Here is a 22,068-nt window from a genome sequence, read left to right as displayed (position 1 = left end):
CGGAGCTGTAGCTGATAAATAACCATCAATCTGATATTAATTGCATATGCCAAGGAGAGGTCATCTCTTTTGTAAGCAGTGAAACAGGAGTGGAGGACAAGTCCCCATGGGAGTGGTAACGGCAAACATAATGGTTGTCATCCATCTTTCCCAGATACAGAAAGGAAAGAAGGAAGCGTTTAGGGGTTGCACCGTCTTCCTCACCCATCGGACGCCATGCAGATTGCTTCATTTAAATATATATTTCCAAAAATTAAAAAATACAAAAACGCCCAGAAGTAGTCCATGATCTGGCGAGTGCACACGAACACAGAGCAACGAAAATACCAAGAAAATAAATTAAAACCGCCTGCCTATCCGCTGACTACAGAAGCGTCCACATTACGACAAGTCCCTGGTGCGCGCAGCATGGATCACAGGAGGGTCGCTCTTCGGTTACTTGCAGCGGCTCCGGAGGTAAAGCGTATTTTGCATATGTAATATTCGTCATTCAGATTCCTGGTCATTCTGGAGAAGTCGTAGAACCGCAAATGTCCAGATCTTGGCTGCTGGATGTCCCGTACATAGGCTACTGGTGAACTACAAGTCACAGCATGCTATGGCAGCCCGCAGCAACTGGAGAGACAAAGACTGTAGCGCTCTGAATTGATACATTCACTTGCAGATAAGATGCTTGAGGGGTATAAAGAGGATTCTCACCCACATGCAGAAATGATATGGTTAAAAAAATAGGGATTAACCGGAGTGTCCACGGTGCAGCCTCCAAGCTCCTCCCCAACGTCGACCACGGCGCAGCCTCCAAGCTCCTCCCCCACGTCGACCACGGCGCAGCCTCCAAGCTCCTCCCCAACGTCGACCACGGCGCAGCCTCCAAGCTCCTCCCCCACGTCGACCACGGCGCAGCCTCCAAGCTCCTCCCCCACGTCGACCACGGCGCAGCCTCCAAGCTCCTCCCCCACGTCGACCACGGCGCAGCCTCCAAGCTCCTCCCCCACGTCGACCACGGCGCAGCCTCCAAGCTCCTCCCCCACGTCGACCACGGCGCAGCCTCCAAGCTCCACCCCAAGCTGCCCACGGCGCAGCCTCCAAGCTCCTCCCCAAGCTGCCCACGGCGCAGCCTCCAAGCTCCACCCCAAGCTGCCCACGGCGCAGCCTCCAAGCTCCACCCCAAGCTGCCCACGGCGCAGCCTCCAAGCTCCACCCCAAGCTGCCCACGGCGCAGCCTCCAAGCTCCACCCCAAGCTGCCCACGGCGCAGCCTCCAAGCTCCACCCCAAGCTGCCCACGGCGCAGCCTCCAAGCTCCACCCCAAGCTGCCCACGGCGCAGCCTCCAAGCTCCACCCCAAGCTGCCCACGGCGCAGCCTCCAAGCTCCACCCCAAGCTGCCCACGGCGCAGCCTCCAAGCTCCACCCCAAGCTGCCCACGGCGCAGCCTCCAAGCTCAACCCCAAGCTGCCCACGGCGCAGCCTCCAAGCTCCACCCCAAGCTGCCCACGGAGCAGCCTCCAAGCTCCACCCCAAGCTGCTCACGGCGCAGCCTCCAAGCTCCAGCCCAAGCTGCCCACGGCGCAGCCTCCAAGCTCCAGCCCAAGCTGCCCACGGCGCAGCCTCCAAGCTCCACCCCAAGCTGCCCACGGCGCAGCCTCCAAGCTCCACCCCAAGCTGCCCACGGCGCAGCCTCCAAGCTCCACCCCAAGCTGCCCACGGCACAGCCTCCAAGCTCCTCCCCACGCTGCCCACGGCGCGGCCTCCAAGCTCCTCCCCACGCTGCCCACGGCGCGGCCTCCAAGCTCCTCCCCACGCTGCCCACGGCGCGGCCTCCAAGCCCCACCCCCAAGCTGTCCAACGCACGGCCTCCAAGCTCCGCTCTAGCCTCATCCACCGTGCGGCCGCCAGTTCCCTCCTTACCCTTTCACAATGCAGCTGCCAAGTAAAGCCATCAACCACCAGTCCTCTAACTGTACCCGCTATACTTCCGTCGTACAGCCGCCAGCTCCACCCAAACTGTCTACGATGCAACTGCCAGCTCCACCTTCATGCTCTTATGGCCCAACAGTCAGCTGCCCCCCGTCCCTCTGCAGTATCGCTGCCAGCCACCAGTCCTTCATCGTATAAGCTCTAACTGTTCCTCGCGCGCTGCAGCCGTACGCTTTACCTCCTCCCTCCACCGCGCAGCCATCGCCCAATTCATGTTTTAGATTAAATAAGATTCCTTTAGTCCAGAAATTCTGACAGTACGGCACTTCTGTATCTCACCCTGACCAGTGAATCTAGAATTATGCATGGTGTGAAGACTCACCTGAGAGGCGCCAGCCAGTTTTAGCTTTGCATTCTCCCCCCACACGTATATTTTATATACTTTTCTATGACTGATGCGGCGGATCATTTGATAATCCGGCACCGATCCGACCCAGTTACTGCTGGACTAAAGGAATTTTACTTGGGGGTGTTATATCAAACAATACGGGTAACTCAGGGAAATGGTTATCAGGAGGCGTAAGCGAGATGGCAGAAGGCATCATGGTGGTCTCATCCCCTTTAAAGTTGGTTTTCCTGTTTGCAAAGTAGGAAATCACATGACGACACCACAGCGCAACCCCGCGGCACAGACCCCCGCCGACCGATGGCCCGCTCCAATCACAACACAACTCCAACAACATCACAATTCTAAGTAGGTTGGATGAGATTAATGAAGCGACACACTCACACCCCCCTGAGCAGAAGAAATGACGCCGGCCCAGAGTAGCTTAAAAAAAATAGCAGTAAGGTTTTGGTTTTCGCACTTTCCCCAAGTCCAGAGACGCAGTAAATGGGGGGATCTTCTGCAGGGCGGCAGCGTCTCCTACGTGCGGTTCAAGGTTTGGAAAATCCTAGATATCTGTAACATTACAGGGCCGGTCTCGGGGTCGTTCATCCACTGCGTGCTGTTCAGGGGGTTTTCAAGCATATCTTCAAATGCTGCAAAGGAAAGCACATCGATTAGTGGAGGGACGGGCAAAATACTGCGGGCGCTACCCGCCGGCTGAACCAACCCAACTGCAAGTCTGCACTTTAAAACACTTCTTCACATGACGAAAGTTTTCATCAGTGCGGTCTGGATGCCGAGACCCCAGTCGATTGCTGAAACGAAAGCGGAGCGGCGCACAACCGATGTGCCACTTTGGCTGCCGTCATTGCTTGTCGGTTCTTCTCATAGCTGAAGACAGACATGTGTGTCTGTAGAAGTCTATGCATCCGTCTTCAGCTGACAGGTAGGAAAGAGAGCCGAAGCGGCACAGCGCTTAATTGTGGGCTGCAGCCCCTTCATTTCAGCGATCGGACCTCACTGATCAAAACTTTTTATATGTCACATTGCCCGGTCAAAAGTCTTTGAAAACTGAAATTAATTGTTTGGTTGCACCTCTCTACCCCAGCTGTAAGGAGGGAGGGTAACGCTGCTTTTGTGAAACCAGTGTTATGTCCGTCTGGTTTCCGTTCATCTTGCAGAATACTACATGGAGATAGAAACCAGGACGGCACCATAGGGGGAATGCATGAGATGACCCCTCTGGTCTATGCCTCACATACTCTCCCCAAGGCACCATCCAGCTTCGGCTCTGGTCTCCAATCCCAAGTAGCTTTCTGCATGGAGGACGGAAACCAAGACACCAAATGCAATGTGAAACCAGCGTAACGATGGAGGGTTGCTGTGATCTATAAACTGGAAAACGGAACGTCATTTTCTCCTACAATCAAAGCTACAAGCTTCTGAGTCGTTCTTCCTCGGTGCTCGAGAATATGTACACCGATTGGCCGCTTTATCAGGAACGCTGGTGCTTTCACGATTAGAGCTTTCCTGTACGGAAATGATCCCCGTGCCCCCGGCAGGCAGCATAAAATCACGTGACAAGTTTGCCATGGATCAGCTTCAGTGTGAATCGACATTAGATGGGAAAACTCTGTGATCTGCAAAACTTCCAACTGATCATTGGTGTTAGAAAAGCCGGGGCCGGGATTTCACTGCCGACCTTGTGGGGTTTTCTCATGTAACAGTGTGGAGAATATACAGAGAATGGTACAATCGAGGAAAAACATCCAGGAAGAGAGAGGATCCTGTGGATGGAATCAACTCGTCGACAAAAGGGGTCAGAGGAGGATGTAAAGAATTGTTTGTATGAACAGGCGCTGCACAATCAAGCACAATGCAGGAGCTCCAACTGACGTGTCTGAAAGCACAACTCGCCGTTCGTCCGCACGGATTGTCTATAACAGCAGGCGACCAGATCCAGCAACATTGTGTCTAAGAGAAACAGGGAGACTCCAGCGGGCAAAAAAAGCGCAAAAATCGTAATCCTGAGCAACAGAAAAACATCCCCTGGTCAGATGAATCCAGATTTTTGTTGCACCGTGCTGAGGGGAGGCTGAATCTGGTGCAAATTTCAGAAATCAATGACCCCTTCCAGTCAGCTGTTCGAGGTACAGGAATGATGGGGGGGGGGGGGGGCGTTTTTTGGCGCACCCTGGGTCCTTGGATAGCTGTGGATGGAAGTCACGACAAATTGCTGTAGTTCACAGGAGATCTAACGGCGCTGCTAGATGGGGTTTCTAATAAAGTGGCCATTGAGTGTATATATGGTTATTTTCTAGTTCTCAAAGTTTCTGGAAAAGCTGGGTGACAAACAAGGCATCAGCCATCCAAGTAATAGTATCACCCTGTAGAGAGTGGAGGAGGACAAGACATATAAAACCTGATCCGTGTCCTCAAAGAAGGGCAAAATATTTAGAGCGCTGCTATTTCAGCCTTGGCACGAGCCTGTACTACATCTGTCAGCTGGTACAATACAGTTCCTAGGACTCGTCCCTGTAACTGTACCCACCTTGCCCTTACCAGGAACACTAGATATATCTGCATGATGAAAGCAGCAAGAACCAACGACATCCTGATCCATGAAAGGTGGACAATAACTGGACGACCCCAGGAATCCTCAATGGTGTACTTCACGCAGAACGAGGAGGCATCTGATGCCAACATGCCCCTCACGTAGGCTTCTGGAAGCTTGGCGACAGGTTAGAGTAACTGCACTTCTTCCAAAACGATTGCCACGTCAGAGCACTGAAACGAGGGGGCCGAGTGCCCACCGGATCAATGTACCACTTTGTTGTCTTTGCTGCCTGCTGGAGCGGCTTGGCAGCTGAAGACAAGCCCAAAGATGCTTAAAGAAGTCTATGCATCCCCCTTCATCTGCAAAGCGAAGCCGTCAGGCAGCAAAGACAACTGAAGGGGCGCGGTACCAAGGCGAGCGCTCCAAGGGGCGTTCTAGCAATCAGCAGGGGAACCCCACTGATCAAAACTTCTGACAAGCCGCTCCGGCATGTCAAAAGTTTTTAAAAAGTGTGAACGAACCCCAAGAAGCCCGGTCCGCAGCATCCCAATGCTTTATACTGGTCAGTAGTTAAAGGGATTGTAAACTTGCCCGCTATCCACAGGGGACAAGTGTCTGATCAGTGGGGTCCAACTGCTGGGACCTCCAACGATTACGAGAGCAGGGGTTTCCATGTTCCCTTGGAGCGGCAGCCAAATATGTGCGCTGACGCTTCATCATCTCAATGGGATTCCCGGAGATAGTGAAGTGCTGTACTTGGCAGCCCTTCAGAGGTCCTGTGGAGGTGACAGCAGTGTATAGGGGGAAGGGAACCCAGGCAGGATCCATGTGCTTGTGAGCGGCAGGGGTCTCAGCAGTCGGACCGCTCATCAAGACAAGCCCTTTCCGTTACCAAGAACTCTCCCTCTGGAGGACCCATCGCGTCTGTGCATTACCTGGACAGCCCAGTGATATTAATAAGCACGCTGCAATGCTTCATCTCCCCTGTAGGGTTGCTGTAGGAGCAACGAACAGTCCCCGGTCAGACCCCCGAGTGATAACAGCTGATCACAAAGGGGCCAATGAGTATATCGTCTGGTCATCTGAAGCACTCACCTAGCAGAGTTTTAGGGTTGGTTAGGCCTAGTTGTACTACAGGGTTGTCAAGGATGGCTTGGAATAAAGGGCTGGAGGTGTCAATGCCTTTGTCCAAATCCTCTGGTGAAGGTTTCTTGTCTCCCAGCAGCCACTCGCACTGAAAAATCATCATATTCGGGATTACATATGCCATGCAGAACCACAGATCCTTCACAATATAAGGGCTATTTCAGACGACCGTATATCGGCCGGGTATTCACGCCGGCTCTCTCTGCAGGGGGAGGAGGCTGGAAAAGGCAGGAGCGGTGCTCTGAGCTCCCGCCCCCTCTGCCTCCTCTCCACCCCTCTGCACTATTTGCAATGAGAGGAGGCGGAACAGGGGCGGGGCTAAGATCTGTGAATTAGCCCCACCCTCGCCCCACCTCCCCTCATTGCAAATAGTGCAGAGGGGCAGAGAGCCCTGCTCCCGCCTCTTCCAGCCTCCTCCCCCTGCAGAGAGAGACGCCGTGTATCGCCCGGCGTGAATACCCGGGCGATATACGTCGTCTAAAATAGCCCTAAAGGTTATAGCTGTAATAATGCCGTCATACAATGCACAGTGACGATCATGCTGCGGTCAATCTCCAGATCCTTTGATCTGGCACTTCATGGTCCAGAAATCCTGATAATCTGGAGACAAATTTAGTCTCATGCCAGATTAAAAGGATTTACCTGCTAGTTTGGCACTTGGGGGTCACTGTATATGATGACTAGGATTATACTGTATGAATGGGGAGGTCATGCATAGACCAATCATTGGGGTTTACTGGGAAGTACTAGTAGTCCTACTCACCGCTGCATCCTGCTGATTGTTATTCACACGAAGAGCATCGATCACTTCTTTTTCGTCAAACCCCATTTCCATCAAAGCGATAACAGCCTACAAGACAAAACCAAGTTACTGCCCCCCGATCACAAGAGCTCCGCACCGCAGATCTACATCTGCGCAACACTTTGCTTTACGATATCGAATAGGAGTTTCATGATGCCGTTTTCTTCTCCATTCAGGCCTAAAACTAAATTCTGCGTTATGCCAGTTACAGGGGAGCAGTGCATTGTGGGAGGTTAGATAACTACCGTATGTAGAGTTCAGCTGTTAAAGAGGTATTCCAGCGATGTGCCATTTTTTTCAGTTTGCACTGGATGCGTGAAAACTGATAGATTGGCGGGGGGTCCGACCCTTGGGACCCCTGGCAATCCCAAGTGCAGGGTCCCATTTGCCGCACTTCGGGTCATAACAGTATCGCTACTCTGACCGGAGCGAATGGAGACCTGGCAGCGCATGCGTGGTGCTGTCCATTCACTTCAATGGGCAGACAGAAACAGCGGTGCAAGATGATCGGTTATTTCCGTCAGCCCTTTTGTAGTGGAATCACGTACCTGGCCAGCTCTCAATTCACTCCGGTCAGTGCAGCAGCGACCAGACGTAGGGCAAAAAGGGCCCCACTCTCCGGATCGGCGGAGGTCCCAGTGATCGGACCCCCATTCATCTATCAGTTTTCACCCATCTACATCATTGAAATACCCTTTTACGTCTGACAGCAGGGTAATGATAAACCGCTGATTGCGAGGCCCTGGAGATACAGGGAGCAAATCAACTTCCCTCGAAGAGACAAAGGGCTCATTCACAATTGCGCTTTGGATTCAGTTTTCCTGCTTCTCTATGAAAACGTAATTCCGGATCAAACAGATTCGTCTTATGATGAAACTGAGCGGCCCCCGATGGCCCCCTACTTCAGCTGTAACAGACTCTGGGATCACGACGGCGTTGGAGGGGTAAGCACTGACCAGCTTGCCATTTTACTACAGTGAGCACTATTGAAGGAAGGTTGTCCAGTAACTGGACAACCCCTTTCATGTCATATCCGGATTCGCTGATTACAAGGGGTTGTCCGTGGCTTTAAATTTTGATAACCTCTGCTAAGGCAGATCATCAATAGTTGATTGGCAGGAATCCGTCACTTGGGATCCCTGCTGATCATCCGACTTCCAGAACCACTGGAAGCATATAGCGCTGACCATATTGCAGTGGCATGGTTTAGTACTGCAGGCACAGCTACAACTAAATTCAATGGCAGCTGAGCCTACAGTACCAAAACGGGCCACTGCAATGTTGACAGAGCTATCATACTTCCAGCACTGTCCGCATTGAAAGCCAGCCTGGGGATCAGCGTGAATCCTGAGAGGCAGACCTCCGCCGATCAACTATTGAGGACTTGTCCAAGGGAATGGAAAAGTCATCAACAGTAAATTGAAGAATGCCAAGTGGCTCAACACACTTCCTCCTTTTGGATAGGAACAAGGGACAGAGATGCTCGTTGTTAGGGTATGCGGTCCCACGCTGCAATAATTACAGGTGGTTGAAATCCTGCCGACTCGCGGCTGCCAAGGGCCAGAAGATTTCGCCAATACTAGTTCTTTCTCCCAGCCACTGGCCGCCATGTGGGGGCGGGGTTTCAGCTGCACGCGGTTACAGTGCCCTCAGGACTGGCGAGGGTCTGGGAGGAGTCAGACCCCCAATGCACTCTCATCATTTCCTACTGAAGTCTCTGATCCATACTCCTTTTACCTCCAAGTATTTCACTTACGCGGGGGTCGGGACGAAATTCTCTTTTCCTCCGTATTTTCTTAAAAATTTCTGTAAGTTCATCTTTAGGGTCGTCTGCGGTGGCTCCTTGACTTGATCTGGAGTCTGCTGATGCTGAAGCGCCGGCGGCATCTAATGCGTTCTCATTTGGGAGAGGTGTATCTGCTGCTGGATCATCGGCATGTTCAATCAACCACTCCATAGCCTGAGTCACAGACATGCTGCAAAACAAATGACAGGTCAGAGGAAAACATTGCCGGTGCCATTCAGAATGCTAGATAACATACAGTGATAAGGCCTATGGGAGAAGCAGCAACAGGTATATTAGTCGCTATCCAGCTTCTGCCATACCTTTGGAGAGAAAACCTGCAATTATGCAAAAATACAGCAAATTGGAATAATATACTGTGCCAAAAGTCATGGGATAGGAAATAATATTGTGTAGGACCTCTCTAGCCCGGCGAAGTGCAGCAACTAAACGTGACATCGATTCCACACGTGGATGGAAGACGTCTGGAAGGATGTAAAGCCATCTGGATAGCCAGCATGACCTGGGATGTATGTAGGTACCGGATCTCAGGTGTGAATGGACCTATCCATCACATCCTATAAATGCTTGAATAGGCTAGTGTTGAGTGAATGCACAACCCGCCATATTTGTAGGAACCCTCCAGAATGCTCCTCGCACCAATTCTGGACAATTTGCGCCTGATGACACGCTGGAATATATTGTGGGGTCCATGAAGGGCTGAAAATGGTCACTAAGCAGTGAAATGTAGCAGGCACCGGTCAGTGACATGTTTAGATGGACTAGTGGACCCAACCTGTGCCATGAGGACCCTGCCTCACCAGTATGGCACCATTATCAGCCTGCACAGTGCCTCGTTGACAACAGGAGTCGATGGCTCATGGACTCTGTGCCACATACGAACTCCCGAACCCTACCGAAACAATTGGTACTGTGATCTGACGGGCCACATTGCCAGCCCTCTAGGATAACCCAATAAGCCCAGATCAGGCACTGTGCCCAGTGTTGTGGTGATAGCAGAAGCATCTGGTGGGTCTTCCTTACCTTCCATGGAATATGGCAGCAGAATGTTGCACTGACCTGTGGGGTGGGGGGGTGGGGGGGCGGCGGGGGTCTCCTGCACCGACCTGCGGGATGTGTGTGTGTGTGTGTGTGGGGGGGGGGGGGTCTCCTCGCTCGGTGTAGAGCAATATGCCATTCAAGATCTGGAAAAGCTGGGCAACAACCCTTGTAGGACTTATGACAACAAGCACATTCGTCATCACCCAGCTTTCCCAGTAGAGGATAGCAGAGCTTTACATCTGATGAGAGCCACAAGAACGGCTTCTACCCCGACCTCCTCCTCTTCTCCTCCTATTACCAGTCGCCAACATGACAGAAGTACCTACTGATTTAACCGGAGGGCCTTCACTGCTCGGCTCTCCGGGAATCCCATCTCTGTGAGGTGGCGTAAAGCTACTTCATCCACTCGATCCTCCTCATCTTCATCTAGCATGGCTGAAATCAAAGAGAAGCGGGACAGAAGTCAGGCAGGAGTTGGAGTTGGCATGCAGTACAATCCAGCGAGTTGTCGCACCTCATCAGACCAACCAAGGAAGCCCCAAGGACTCATACTTGCCATTTGCCTTTTTAAAAAGTTCGACTGCGTCGGGGTTAAGTGCTAACAACTTCTGTGCAACTTCAATAAGAGACACCAAAATCTTCCGAAGCTCCGTCTGAAACTGCGAGAGGAGAGCAAACATTAATCCCGAGACCAAGAGTCAGCATGGAGGATGAGGAAGGGGGGATAACATTTAAAGGGGTTCTTTTGAAACTTTTCCTGTTGATCATCTATCCTCAAGATAGGTCATCAATACTTGATTGCCAGGTTTCGGCTGCTGGTGATCCCCACCGATCAGCTGATCCCCAGGCCGGGTGACGGTGAGGCCAGTGCTGGAAGCAGAGCGCTGTCATTATTGCAGTGGCCCATATTGGTACTACAGGCACAGCTCACAAACTGGACCACTGCAATAAGGACAGGACTATCTGCTACCAGCTCTGTCTGTACTTATAGCAGGCCCATGGATCAGCTGATTACTTCAAAAACAATTGCAAAAAAGTGGGGGAAAAACCCCAAACAATTATATATATATTTATCCCTTACACAAGCGGTCTTCAGGGCATGAAAACACAATGGCGCCACACAGTACTCACATCTCTCATGTTGTGGTGTGCCACGTTGCGGTCTGCAGTGCGAGCGGTCAGACCGGCGGTAGCCTTGAGTATGGCGTCCTTGTCCGGAGCCTTTTGATCCTGCTTACGCTGTAAGGTACAAGTCGGTCAGCGTTAGTTTCCACCTGCGATCAGCCTGACTTTATACTATTCTGTACGGCGCTCAGAGCTCCGTTTTTCTGTTGCCCATATATCTAACCGTGAAACCATCTTAGTAGTTGGGGTAACACTTCCACTTTGCACCCACCTTCTCCTCCGCTGACACGTCGCTCATCTTCGGGGGCGGGGGAGGGGCCCTCTTTTTGATTAGCAATAAGACATCTGGGGGGAGAAGAAGGATAAGTGAGTAACACAACCGACCCAAACCGTAACGCGGTACAAGCGGCGCCGATCCCCCGGCCCCGAGGCACCTCGATCCTGGATATTCTCTTCCGCCACCGTCTTGGTATCAGACAGAACTCTCTCGGAGGAGGCGTGGACCAGCTTGTGATGAGTGAGGCTCTTGGGGTCTTCCAGGCTCCCGTGGGCACACTGTGGGTATAGAGAAGCGATACCAACTGTTATCAAGGGGCGGCAAGTCTTAACAAGTTTTCCCTGCTTCCTTAACCCTTGCCGTCTAAGAGCTATAACACTTTTTTTTTTTCAATGACGTGATTTTTAATAGTCCGGACTTTTACGAACCTGGCGATACCAAATAATTGGGTTTTTTTCCCATTGTTTGAATTTTATAGTCTTTTTTTAACTTTTTATTTTTTTTTTCAACTATACTTTAAAAAAAAAACAAAAAACTTTTATTTAACCAGTTTTCTACATTTCTATTTAGTCCCTACAGGGAACACGTAGACCCGCGGGTCTCCAGACTCAAACGTGGAGCATCATAGACGAGGGTCCAGAGACACGCGGTAAGGTGGGACGCACTTTGGGCCTCTGTACGTCAAACAGTTGTCGCTAAAGACCAAGTAGTTAGCCCCCAACTCCGACTGTGACAATCACCCGCCGCGATCGGCTCCTGAGCCGTCCCCTACACCCTTCACGATGCATGACGTATATCTGCGTGATGCGGTCAGGAATACGGAAACCGTAGTGACATCCGCGCAACATCAACACATCATCGCCTGTGACGCGGTCCGTGTCATGTGACTGTATGGACGGGACATCACATGACCTCCACTAACACCTCATTGCAAAACTGGGCAGGTTTTACTTTTCAGGAACCTGAGAAAGCTGGGTAAGGGCTCATTGACATCAACGCAGGAAGACTGCAGCCCCAGTACTTATCGTAGGGCCCGTTTGTTTCTGTGCGGCACTCTGCGCCATTTCATCCTGTTTTATCGGAACGCAGCGACAGAGGTTGTGCTGATGTGAACGAGACCCGAGCCGCACGTCGATCCACTCGACAGAGGCGGGCGACTTGTATTTTTAGGTCCGCTCTCCGCAGTAATCCTGGTAAGGCTTGGTACAGTACGGTGGCGTTCAGTCCTGCTGGTGCCAGCCGTGACGTCAGTGCCATGTGCGGCTCTCACAGCTAAATATTCCTGTAACACTAAGCCGGCTCCTCTATATATCCCCCAGCTCTGCCCCCACATACAGAGACCCCCGACCTGCCACCAATGCCTTACTAAGGGGGGGTACCTCCCTGCCCATGTCCAACCGGGCACCTGATAGATGGCCAATGACAAAGCAGTCGGTCATCCAGGCTGCGGACATAATCTGCGCAAATATCGCACGAATATGAACCCGGCGTCAGCGGCGCACCAACTGCCAGGGGCACACAGTGCGATGCGAGGCCTCCCCTGAGAAACCTCCCGATCCTGACAGCCGCGGTGGGGGATGGTGACTTCCCCCGAAGTGATTCGCAGAAAAATGCATGTTGGCGAGCGCGAGATCGAGCTACGATTCGCGGCCCGCTACGGCACGCGCCGGGCGACGTTCGCCTTAGTGCGGTATTGCGTTTTGTTTTTATGTGTTTTATTTCTTTTATAAAAGCTAAATCGCGGTAGAACATCCGCTTGCTGTCAGTGAATGGAAGCATCAATGGTTCAAATACAGGAACCAAAACCCCATCCTGGCCGCATGCTCTTCATGCAGCCTCACCGTTTCCATTCACTGACAGCAAGCAGATATGTTGCAAGGGGTTAAATCACAAAAAGGGGCAGATTTATCAAAACTGCCTAACAATAAAGCCGGTTTAATGCGGCTGAAAAACTTGCGCAAAATTTGTGCGTTACAAGATGCGCAAATAAGAACCCCATTCATACGGTACACGAGCGACGGCGTTCCTATATTCTCGCTTTCCTTGGAACCCATCGCCCGTTGGCTTCAGCGGGACAATAAAACACGTCGCGCGGTATGCGATGGGCGCGCAGGATTTCACCAATCCTCCGTTCGCTACTATACTGAAGTGTTGGGACATCGCCGTGAAAACGCACGCCGTCACGCGCCATATCAGGCTGAGGTTTACGGCTGTGTAGGAAGCCTAAAACGGTCCTTGTTTCCCACCAATCACAGAGCAGCTTTCACTTTACCTCAGCCGTATAAGAAATGAAAGCTGCACTGTGATTGGTCGCTAGGGGCAACAAGGGATTTTCTTGTTACACAGGTTTGATAAATGAGGCCCAAAGTATATTAGATACCCCTTATGATTGCCGGGCTCGGACCGCTGGGACCCCCACTGGTGTAAACCCGACTAGTGGCCCCCTCTGCCGCAAACCAAACCACTTGAATGGGCTCCCCCTTCCACAGCCGGAGGGTCAGGAGGGGACGACACATTGAACCAAATCTGCGGCTCCTTCATTCTCCGGACCGTTGGGGGTCCCAGAGGCTGAAGGTGAAGACGTCTCCTCCCTCCCCTTTAAGTGATGCAGTACGAAGTATCACGCAGGCGGTAAGAGAAGAGCATGCCGGTAACCGGAGGAGGGGGGATCAGTAGCCGGGTGCCCTGACAGGGCGGTCCGGCGCTATAAATAAGGCGGGTTATTATTAGCAGCGAGCGCAGAAAGGTCTGGAGGCAGCGACAAACTGCAGCCGCGGTCTTCAGCAGATGCAGAGTGTAAAGGGTTAATGAGGGCCCGTTAACACCGAGCGGGAAAACGGTGGCAAAATCCGCAGCATTTCCACATCAAAATCTGCGCATAAGTCTCCTCGCGCCTCCGAATACTCAGCGCTCCCCACCGGCGCCAAGAGCGCAGCGCACACGGTCAGCCGCTATTGGGGGCCGCCAGCTTCCGCTAGTGACAGGCAGCCAGTCCCGCGTCACCTGACCAGCGGCGGGGAGCGCGGAGTATTCAGAGGAGCGTTGTGCGCAGGATGGAATTCGCTGCAGATCTACAGGTGAATCAAAGACAAAGTCCGCACCGCAGGACTTTGCTGCCAATTTTCCGCTCCGCGCGTCCCGTTCCTCTGATCGTCCGTCTGCGCCGTAGTCTATACCGCGCAGATTGTGAGCGTGCGCAGAAAAAAAGGGACACGGAAATTCTTACGGCTAAATCTGCAGTGGGTTTTCCGTACGTGGATCAGCGCCATTAATGAGGGGAAGCCGCCTGCGAAACCACAGCAGAATCCTGCGCATTCGCCACGGATTTCCACAGTAAAATCTAACATGGCGGACCGCATGAACATTCCCTGAAGGCCAACCGCTGCGAATCCGTGACCGAGTTTATGCAGTCGTGGCAGAAACCCGCAGCTCGGGCGCAGATCCCGCCGCAGCTCGGGCGCAGATCCCGCCGCAGCTCGGGCGCAGATCCCGCCGCAGCTCGGGCGCAGATCCCGCCGCAGCTCGGGCGCAGATCCCGCCGCAGCTCGGGCGCAGATCCCGCCGCAGCTCGGGCGCAGATCCCGCCGCAGCTCGGGCGCAGATCCCGCCGCAGCTCGGGCGCAGATCCCGCCGCAGCTCGGGCGCAGATCCCGCCGCAGCTCGGGCGCAGATCCCGCCGCAGCTCGGGCGCAGATCCCGCCGCAGCTCGGGCGCAGATCCCGCCGCAGCTCGGGCGCAGATCCCGCCGCAGCTCGGGCGCAGATCCCGCCGCTGCATTTACAAGCTGAATCCACACGGGGAAAAATCCACCCTGAACTTCATTGTAAAGAAACCCTTAAAGCGTCACGTTATTCGTCCCGCGCGGCGACCGCCGGAAACACGCACAACGCCAGACGGGGAAGCAACCAAAAAGTCGTATTACCCCAAACAAGTGTTACTAAAAGCTACAGCTCGCCCGCAACGACCCCAAAAACAGCGGCAGAGAGCCGTCACGGCGTCGGGAAGGGTTCCCCCCCCCACAGCCGCAGAATGAAGCGAACGCACCCGGCAACTGGAAACTAAAAAAATAATCACGCAATTGCGATTTTTCCCATTTCTGCCCACTCAGCACATCACGCGGCGGACAAATAGCGTCACGGAAACCAAACAACTCGTCGCACGAAAAAACAGAAACATAAGAAGTTGTGGCTGACATCAGCGAAAAACAGCCGGCACTTACGGGGTTAATCGCCTTCTAAACTCAAGGTTTGTTGAGAAGCAGCCAGAATATGTTTGGGTTGTTGCTTAGCAACGAAGGCTGCTTCCAATGGGTGACTGATGGCCCCCCAGACCACCACGGCAGCAGTGGGGGCGCTCACCCCCAGCCTCCTGTATACAATCATATACATGACAATAACACCCCCACCTATGGTACATGCCAGACCCCTATATAGCGTGTATATATATATATATATATATATATATATATATATATATATGCCGGCACCCTACACAATGTGTATATATCAGCCCTCCAGTTTATATACAGGACAACCCCCTATATACAGTTTGTGCGTGTGTAACAGCTCTATAGGACAGCCTCTCCTATGTATACAATACATGACAGCCCCCTATATACAGTACATATGCTGCCCGCCCAGTGTATATACATGACAACCTCCTATATAAAGTACATATGACAGCCCCCTATATACAATATATGTGACCCCCAGTGTAAATACATGACAGACCGCTATACACAGTACAAATGCCGGCCCCTTAGTGTATTTACATGACAGCCCCCCTATAAACAGTATATATGCCCCCCCCAGTGTATATACATGACAGCCCCCTATATACGATATATGTCACCCCCGCCCGTGTATATACATGACAGACACCTATATAAAGTACATATGTCACCTCCCGGTGTATATACATGACACCCCATATATACAGTAATGTCACCCCCAGTGTATATACATGACAACTCCCTATATACAGTACATATGCCACCCCCACTGTATATACATGCCAGCCCCGATATACAGTACATATGTCACTATATATATATATATATATATATATATACATATATATACATACACACACGATAGATAGATAGATAGATAGATAGATAGACAGACATACACACAGGGCAGCCCCCCTATATACACAGTACATATGCCACTCCCCCAGTGTATATAGATGACAGCCCCCCTATATACAGTACATATGCCACTCCCCCAGTGTATATACACATGACAGCCCCCCTATATACAGCACATATGCCACTCCCCCGGCGTATATACACGACAGCCCCCCTATATACAGCACATATGCCACTCCCCCGGCGTATATACACGACAGCCCCCCTATATACAGCACATATGCCACTCCCCCGGCGTATATACACGACAGCCCCCTATATACAGTACGTATGCCACTCCCCCGGCGTATATACAGGGCAGCCCCCTATATACAGTACGTATGCCACTCCCCCGGCGTATATACAGGGCAGCCCCCTATATACAGTACGTATGCCACTCCCCCGGCGTATATACAGGGCAGCCCCCTATATACAGTACGTATGCCACTCCCCCGGTGTATATACAGGGCAGCCCCCTATATACAGTACGTATGCCACCCCCCCGGCGTATATACAGGGCAGCCCCCCATATACAGTACGTATGCCACCCCCCCAGCGTATATACAGGGCAGCCCCCTATATACAGTACGTATGCCACTCCCCCAGCGTATATACAGGGCAGCCCCCTATATACAGTACGTATGCCACTCCCCCAGCGTATATACAGGGCAGCCCCCTATATACAGTACGTATGCCACTCCCCCAGCGTATATACAGGGCAGCCCCCTATATACAGTACGTATGCCACCCCCCCAGCGTATATACAGGGCAGCCCCCCATATACAGTACATATGCCACCCCCCCAGCGTATATACAGGGCAGCCCCCTATATACAGTACGTATGCCACTCCCCCAGCGTATATACAGGGCAGCCCCCTATATACAGTACGTATGCCACTCCCCCAGCGTATATACAGGGCAGCCCCCTATATACAGTACGTATGCCACTCCCCCAGCGTATATACAGGGCAGCCCCCTATATACAGTACGTATGCCACCCCCCCCCAGCGTATATACAGGGCAGCCCCCCATATACAGTACATATGCCACCCCCCCAGTGTATATACAGGGCAGCCCCCCATATACAGTACATATGCCACCCCCCCAGTGTATATACAGGGCAGCCCCCCATATACAGTACATATGCCACCCCCCCAGTGTATATACAGGGCAGCCCCCCATATACAGTACATATGCCACCCCCCCAGTGTATATACAGGGCAGCCCCCCATATACAGTACATATGCCACCCCCCCAGTGTATATACAGGGCAGCCCCCCATATACAGTACATATGCCACCCCCCCCAGTGTATATACAGGGCAGCCCCCCATATACAGTACATATGCCACCCCCCCAGTGTATATACAGGGCAGCCCCCCATATACAGTACATATGCCACCCCCCCAGTGTATATACAGGGCAGCCCCCCATATACAGTACATATGCCACCCCCCCAGTGTATATACAGGGCAGCCCCCCATATACAGTACATATGCCACCCCCCCAGTGTATATACAGGGCAGCCCCCCATATACAGTACATATGCCACCCCCCCAGTGTATATACAGGGCAGCCCCCCATATACAGTACATATGCCACCCCCCCAGTGTATATACAGGGCAGCCCCCCATATACAGTACATATGCCACCCCCCCAGTGTATATACAGGGCAGCCCCCCATATACAGTACATATGCCACCCCCCCCAGTGTATATACAGGGCAGCCCCCCATATACAGTACATATGCCACCCCCCCCAGTGTATATACAGGGCAGCCCCCCATATACAGTACATATGCCACCCCCCCAGTGTATATACAGGGCAGCCCCCCATATACAGTACATATGCCACCCCCCCAGTGTATATACAGGGCAGCCCCCCATATACAGTACATATGCCACCCCCCCAGTGTATATACAGGGCAGCCCCCCATATACAGTACATATGCCACCCCCCCAGTGTATATACAGGGCAGCCCCCCATATACAGTACATATGCCACCCCCCCAGTGTATATACAGGGCAGCCCCCCATATACAGTACATATGCCACCCCCAGTGTATATACACGGCAGTCCCCTATATACAGTACATATGCTGCCCCCAGTGTATATACATGACAGCCCCCCGATATACAGTACATATGCCACCCCCCCAGTGTATATACATGACAGTCCCCTATATACAGTACATGCCACCCCCAGTGTATATACATGACAGCCCCCCTATATACAGTACATATGCCACCCCCCCATGTATATATATATATATATATATATATATATATATATATATATATATGATCACCCCTATATACAGTACATGCCACCCCCAGTGTATATACATGACAGCCCCCCTATATACAGTACATATGCCACTCCCCCAGTGTATATAGATGACAGCCCCCCTATATACAGTACATATGCCACTCCCCCAGTGTATATACACATGACAGCCCCCCTATATACAGCACATATGCCACTCCCCCGGCGTATATACACGACAGCCCCCCTATATACAGCACATATGCCACTCCCCCGGCGTATATACACGACAGCCCCCCTATATACAGCACATATGCCACTCCCCCGGCGTATATACACGACAGCCCCCTATATACAGTACGTATGCCACTCCCCCGGCGTATATACAGGGCAGCCCCCTATATACAGTACGTATGCCACTCCCCCGGCGTATATACAGGGCAGCCCCCCATATACAGTACGTATGCCACTCCCCCGGCGTATATACAGGGCAGCCCCCTATATACAGTACGTATGCCACTCCCCCGGTGTATATACAGGGCAGCCCCCTATATACAGTACGTATGCCACCCCCCCAGCGTATATACAGGGCAGCCCCCTATATACAGTACGTATGCCACCCCCCCAGCGTATATACAGGGCAGCCCCCCATATACAGTACATATGCCACCCCCCCAGCGTATATACAGGGCAGCCCCCTATATACAGTACGTATGCCACTCCCCCAGCGTATATACAGGGCAGCCCCCTATATACAGTACGTATGCCACTCCCCCAGCGTATATACAGGGCAGCCCCCTATATACAGTACGTATGCCACCCCCCCAGCGTATATACAGGGCAGCCCCCTATATACAGTACGTATGCCACCCCCCCAGCGTATATACAGGGCAGCCCCCCATATACAGTACGTATGCCACCCCCCCAGTGTATATACAGGGCAGCCCCCCATATACAGTACATATGCCACCCCCGCAGTGTATATACAGGGCAGCCCCCCATATACAGTACATATGCCACCCCCGCAGTGTATATACAGGGCAGCCCCCCATATACAGTACATATGCCACCCCCCCAGTGTATATACAGGGCAGCCCCCCATATACAGTACATATGCCACCCCCCCAGTGTATATACAGGGCAGCCCCCCATATACAGTACATATGCCACCCCCCCAGTGTATATACAGGGCAGCCCCCCATATACAGTACATATGCCACCCCCCCAGTGTATATACAGGGCAGCCCCCCATATACAGTACATATGCCACCCCCCCAGTGTATATACAGGGCAGCCCCCCATATACAGTACATATGCCACCCCCCCAGTGTATATACAGGGCAGCCCCCCATATACAGTACATATGCCACCCCCCCAGTGTATATACAGGGCAGCCCCCCATATACAGTACATATGCCACCCCCCCAGTGTATATACAGGGCAGCCCCCCATATACAGTACATATGCCACCCCCCCAGTGTATATACAGGGCAGCCCCCCATATACAGTACATATGCCACCCCCCCAGTGTATATACAGGGCAGCCCCCCATATACAGTACATATGCCACCCCCCCAGTGTATATACAGGGCAGCCCCCCATATACAGTACATATGCCACCCCCCCAGTGTATATACAGGGCAGCCCCCCATATACAGTACATATGCCACCCCCCCAGTGTATATACAGGGCAGCCCCCCATATACAGTACATATGCCACCCCCCCAGTGTATATACAGGGCAGCCCCCCATATACAGTACATATGCCACCCCCCCAGTGTATATACAGGGCAGCCCCCCATATACAGTACATATGCCACCCCCCCCAGTGTATATACAGGGCAGCCCCCCATATACAGTACATATGCCACCCCCCCCAGTGTATATACAGGGCAGCCCCCCATATACAGTACATATGCCACCCCCCCAGTGTATATACAGGGCAGCCCCCCATATACAGTACATATGCCACCCCCCCAGTGTATATACAGGGCAGCCCCCCATATACAGTACATATGCCACCCCCCCAGTGTATATACAGGGCAGCCCCCCATATACAGTACATATGCCACCCCCCCAGTGTATATACAGGGCAGCCCCCCATATACAGTACATATGCCACCCCCCCAGTGTATATACAGGGCAGCCCCCCATATACAGTACATATGCCACCCCCAGTGTATATACACGGCAGTCCCCTATATACAGTACATATGCTGCCCCCAGTGTATATACATGACAGCCCCCCGATATACAGTACATATGCCACCCCCCCAGTGTATATACATGACAGTCCCCTATATACAGTACATGCCACCCCCAGTGTATATACATGACAGCCCCCCTATATACAGTACATATGCCACCCCCCCCATGTATATATATATATATATATATATATATATATATATATATATATATATATGATCACCCCTATATACAGTACATGCCACCCCCAGTGTATATACATGACAGACCCCTATATACAGTACATATGCCACCCCCAGTGTATATACATGACCGCCCCTATATACAGTACATATGCTGCCCCCAGTGTATATACATGGCAGCCCCCTATATACAGTACATATGCTGCCCCCAGTGTATATACATAACAGCCCCCCCCCTATATACAGTACATATGCCACTCCCCCAGTGTATATACAGGGCAGCTCCCCTATATACAGTACATATGCCACTCCCCTAGTGTATATACATGACAGCCCCCCTATATACAGTACATATGCCACTCCCCCAGTGTATATACATGACAGCCCCCCTATATACAGTACATATGCCACCCCCCAGTGTATATACATGACAGCCCCCCTATATACAGTACATATGCCACCCCCCAGTGTATATACATGACAGCCCCCCTATATACAGTACATATGCCACCCCCCCAGTGTATATACATGACAGCCCCCCTATATACAGTACATATGCCACTCCCCCAGTGTATACACATGACAGCCCCCCTATATACAGTACATATGCCACTCCCCCAGTGTATACACATGACAGCCCCCCTATATACAGTACATATGCCACTCCCCCAGTGTATATACATGACAGCCCCCTATATACAGTACATATGCCACTCCCCCAGTGTATACACATGACAGCCCCCCTATATACAGTACATATGCCACTCCCCCAGTGTATACACACGTCAGCCCCCCTATATACAGTAGATGTCTCCCACCCCCAGTGTATACACACGACAGCCCCCTATATACAGTATATACCCGCCGCCCTCCTCACATGCTTCAGGCATCTCTCCTTCAGCCTCTCCAGGGTCATGTCCTCCGTCACCTCCTCCAGCCACTCGGCCCCCTCCACGGTGCAGACATGAAGCCTGAGCACCCGGCCGGCGAAGATCTTCTCCTCCTGCACGAACATGGAGCATCCCCGCCAGCAGCGGCCCAAGGACAGGCAGGAAGACGAGCCCGCAGCCCTGTCACCGGATCTCCGCTACCGGAAGAGCCCAGCGGCATCATGGGGCTTGTAGTTCTCGGACATCTGGAGCGCCGACTGCAGGCTGTACAGTACCAGCGCCCCCTGCTGTCACCGCGCTGCATCACACTGCCGCTATCAGTGTGTATGCGAGGTCCCA

General features: G+C 52.4%; 1 protein-coding gene across 1 annotated transcript; it reads right to left on the bottom strand.

Moving 5' to 3' along the window:
- Positions 1-227: 227 nt before the first annotated feature.
- Positions 228-21,940, bottom strand: UBAC1 (UBA domain containing 1). The gene is made up of 10 exons (XM_066580366.1): positions 21,717-21,940; positions 11,215-11,335; positions 11,052-11,125; positions 10,787-10,894; positions 10,212-10,314; positions 9,982-10,090; positions 8,567-8,786; positions 6,772-6,858; positions 5,958-6,096; positions 228-2,958 (listed from the first exon to the last, which is right to left on the bottom strand). The coding sequence occupies exons 1-10, from the start codon at positions 21,852-21,854 to the stop codon at positions 2,843-2,845; spliced, it is 1,215 nt and encodes a 404-aa protein (XP_066436463.1). The 5' UTR covers positions 21,855-21,940; the 3' UTR covers positions 228-2,842.
- Positions 21,941-22,068: the final 128 nt, after the last annotated feature.

The sequence above is a fragment of the Eleutherodactylus coqui genome, chromosome 10 (assembly GCF_035609145.1).
Source record: "Eleutherodactylus coqui strain aEleCoq1 chromosome 10, aEleCoq1.hap1, whole genome shotgun sequence".
In the NCBI taxonomy this organism is placed as follows: Eukaryota; Metazoa; Chordata; class Amphibia; order Anura; family Eleutherodactylidae; genus Eleutherodactylus; species Eleutherodactylus coqui.
Note: the sequence above shows the minus strand (reverse complement) of the source record. Positions and strands in the feature narration are given on the sequence as shown.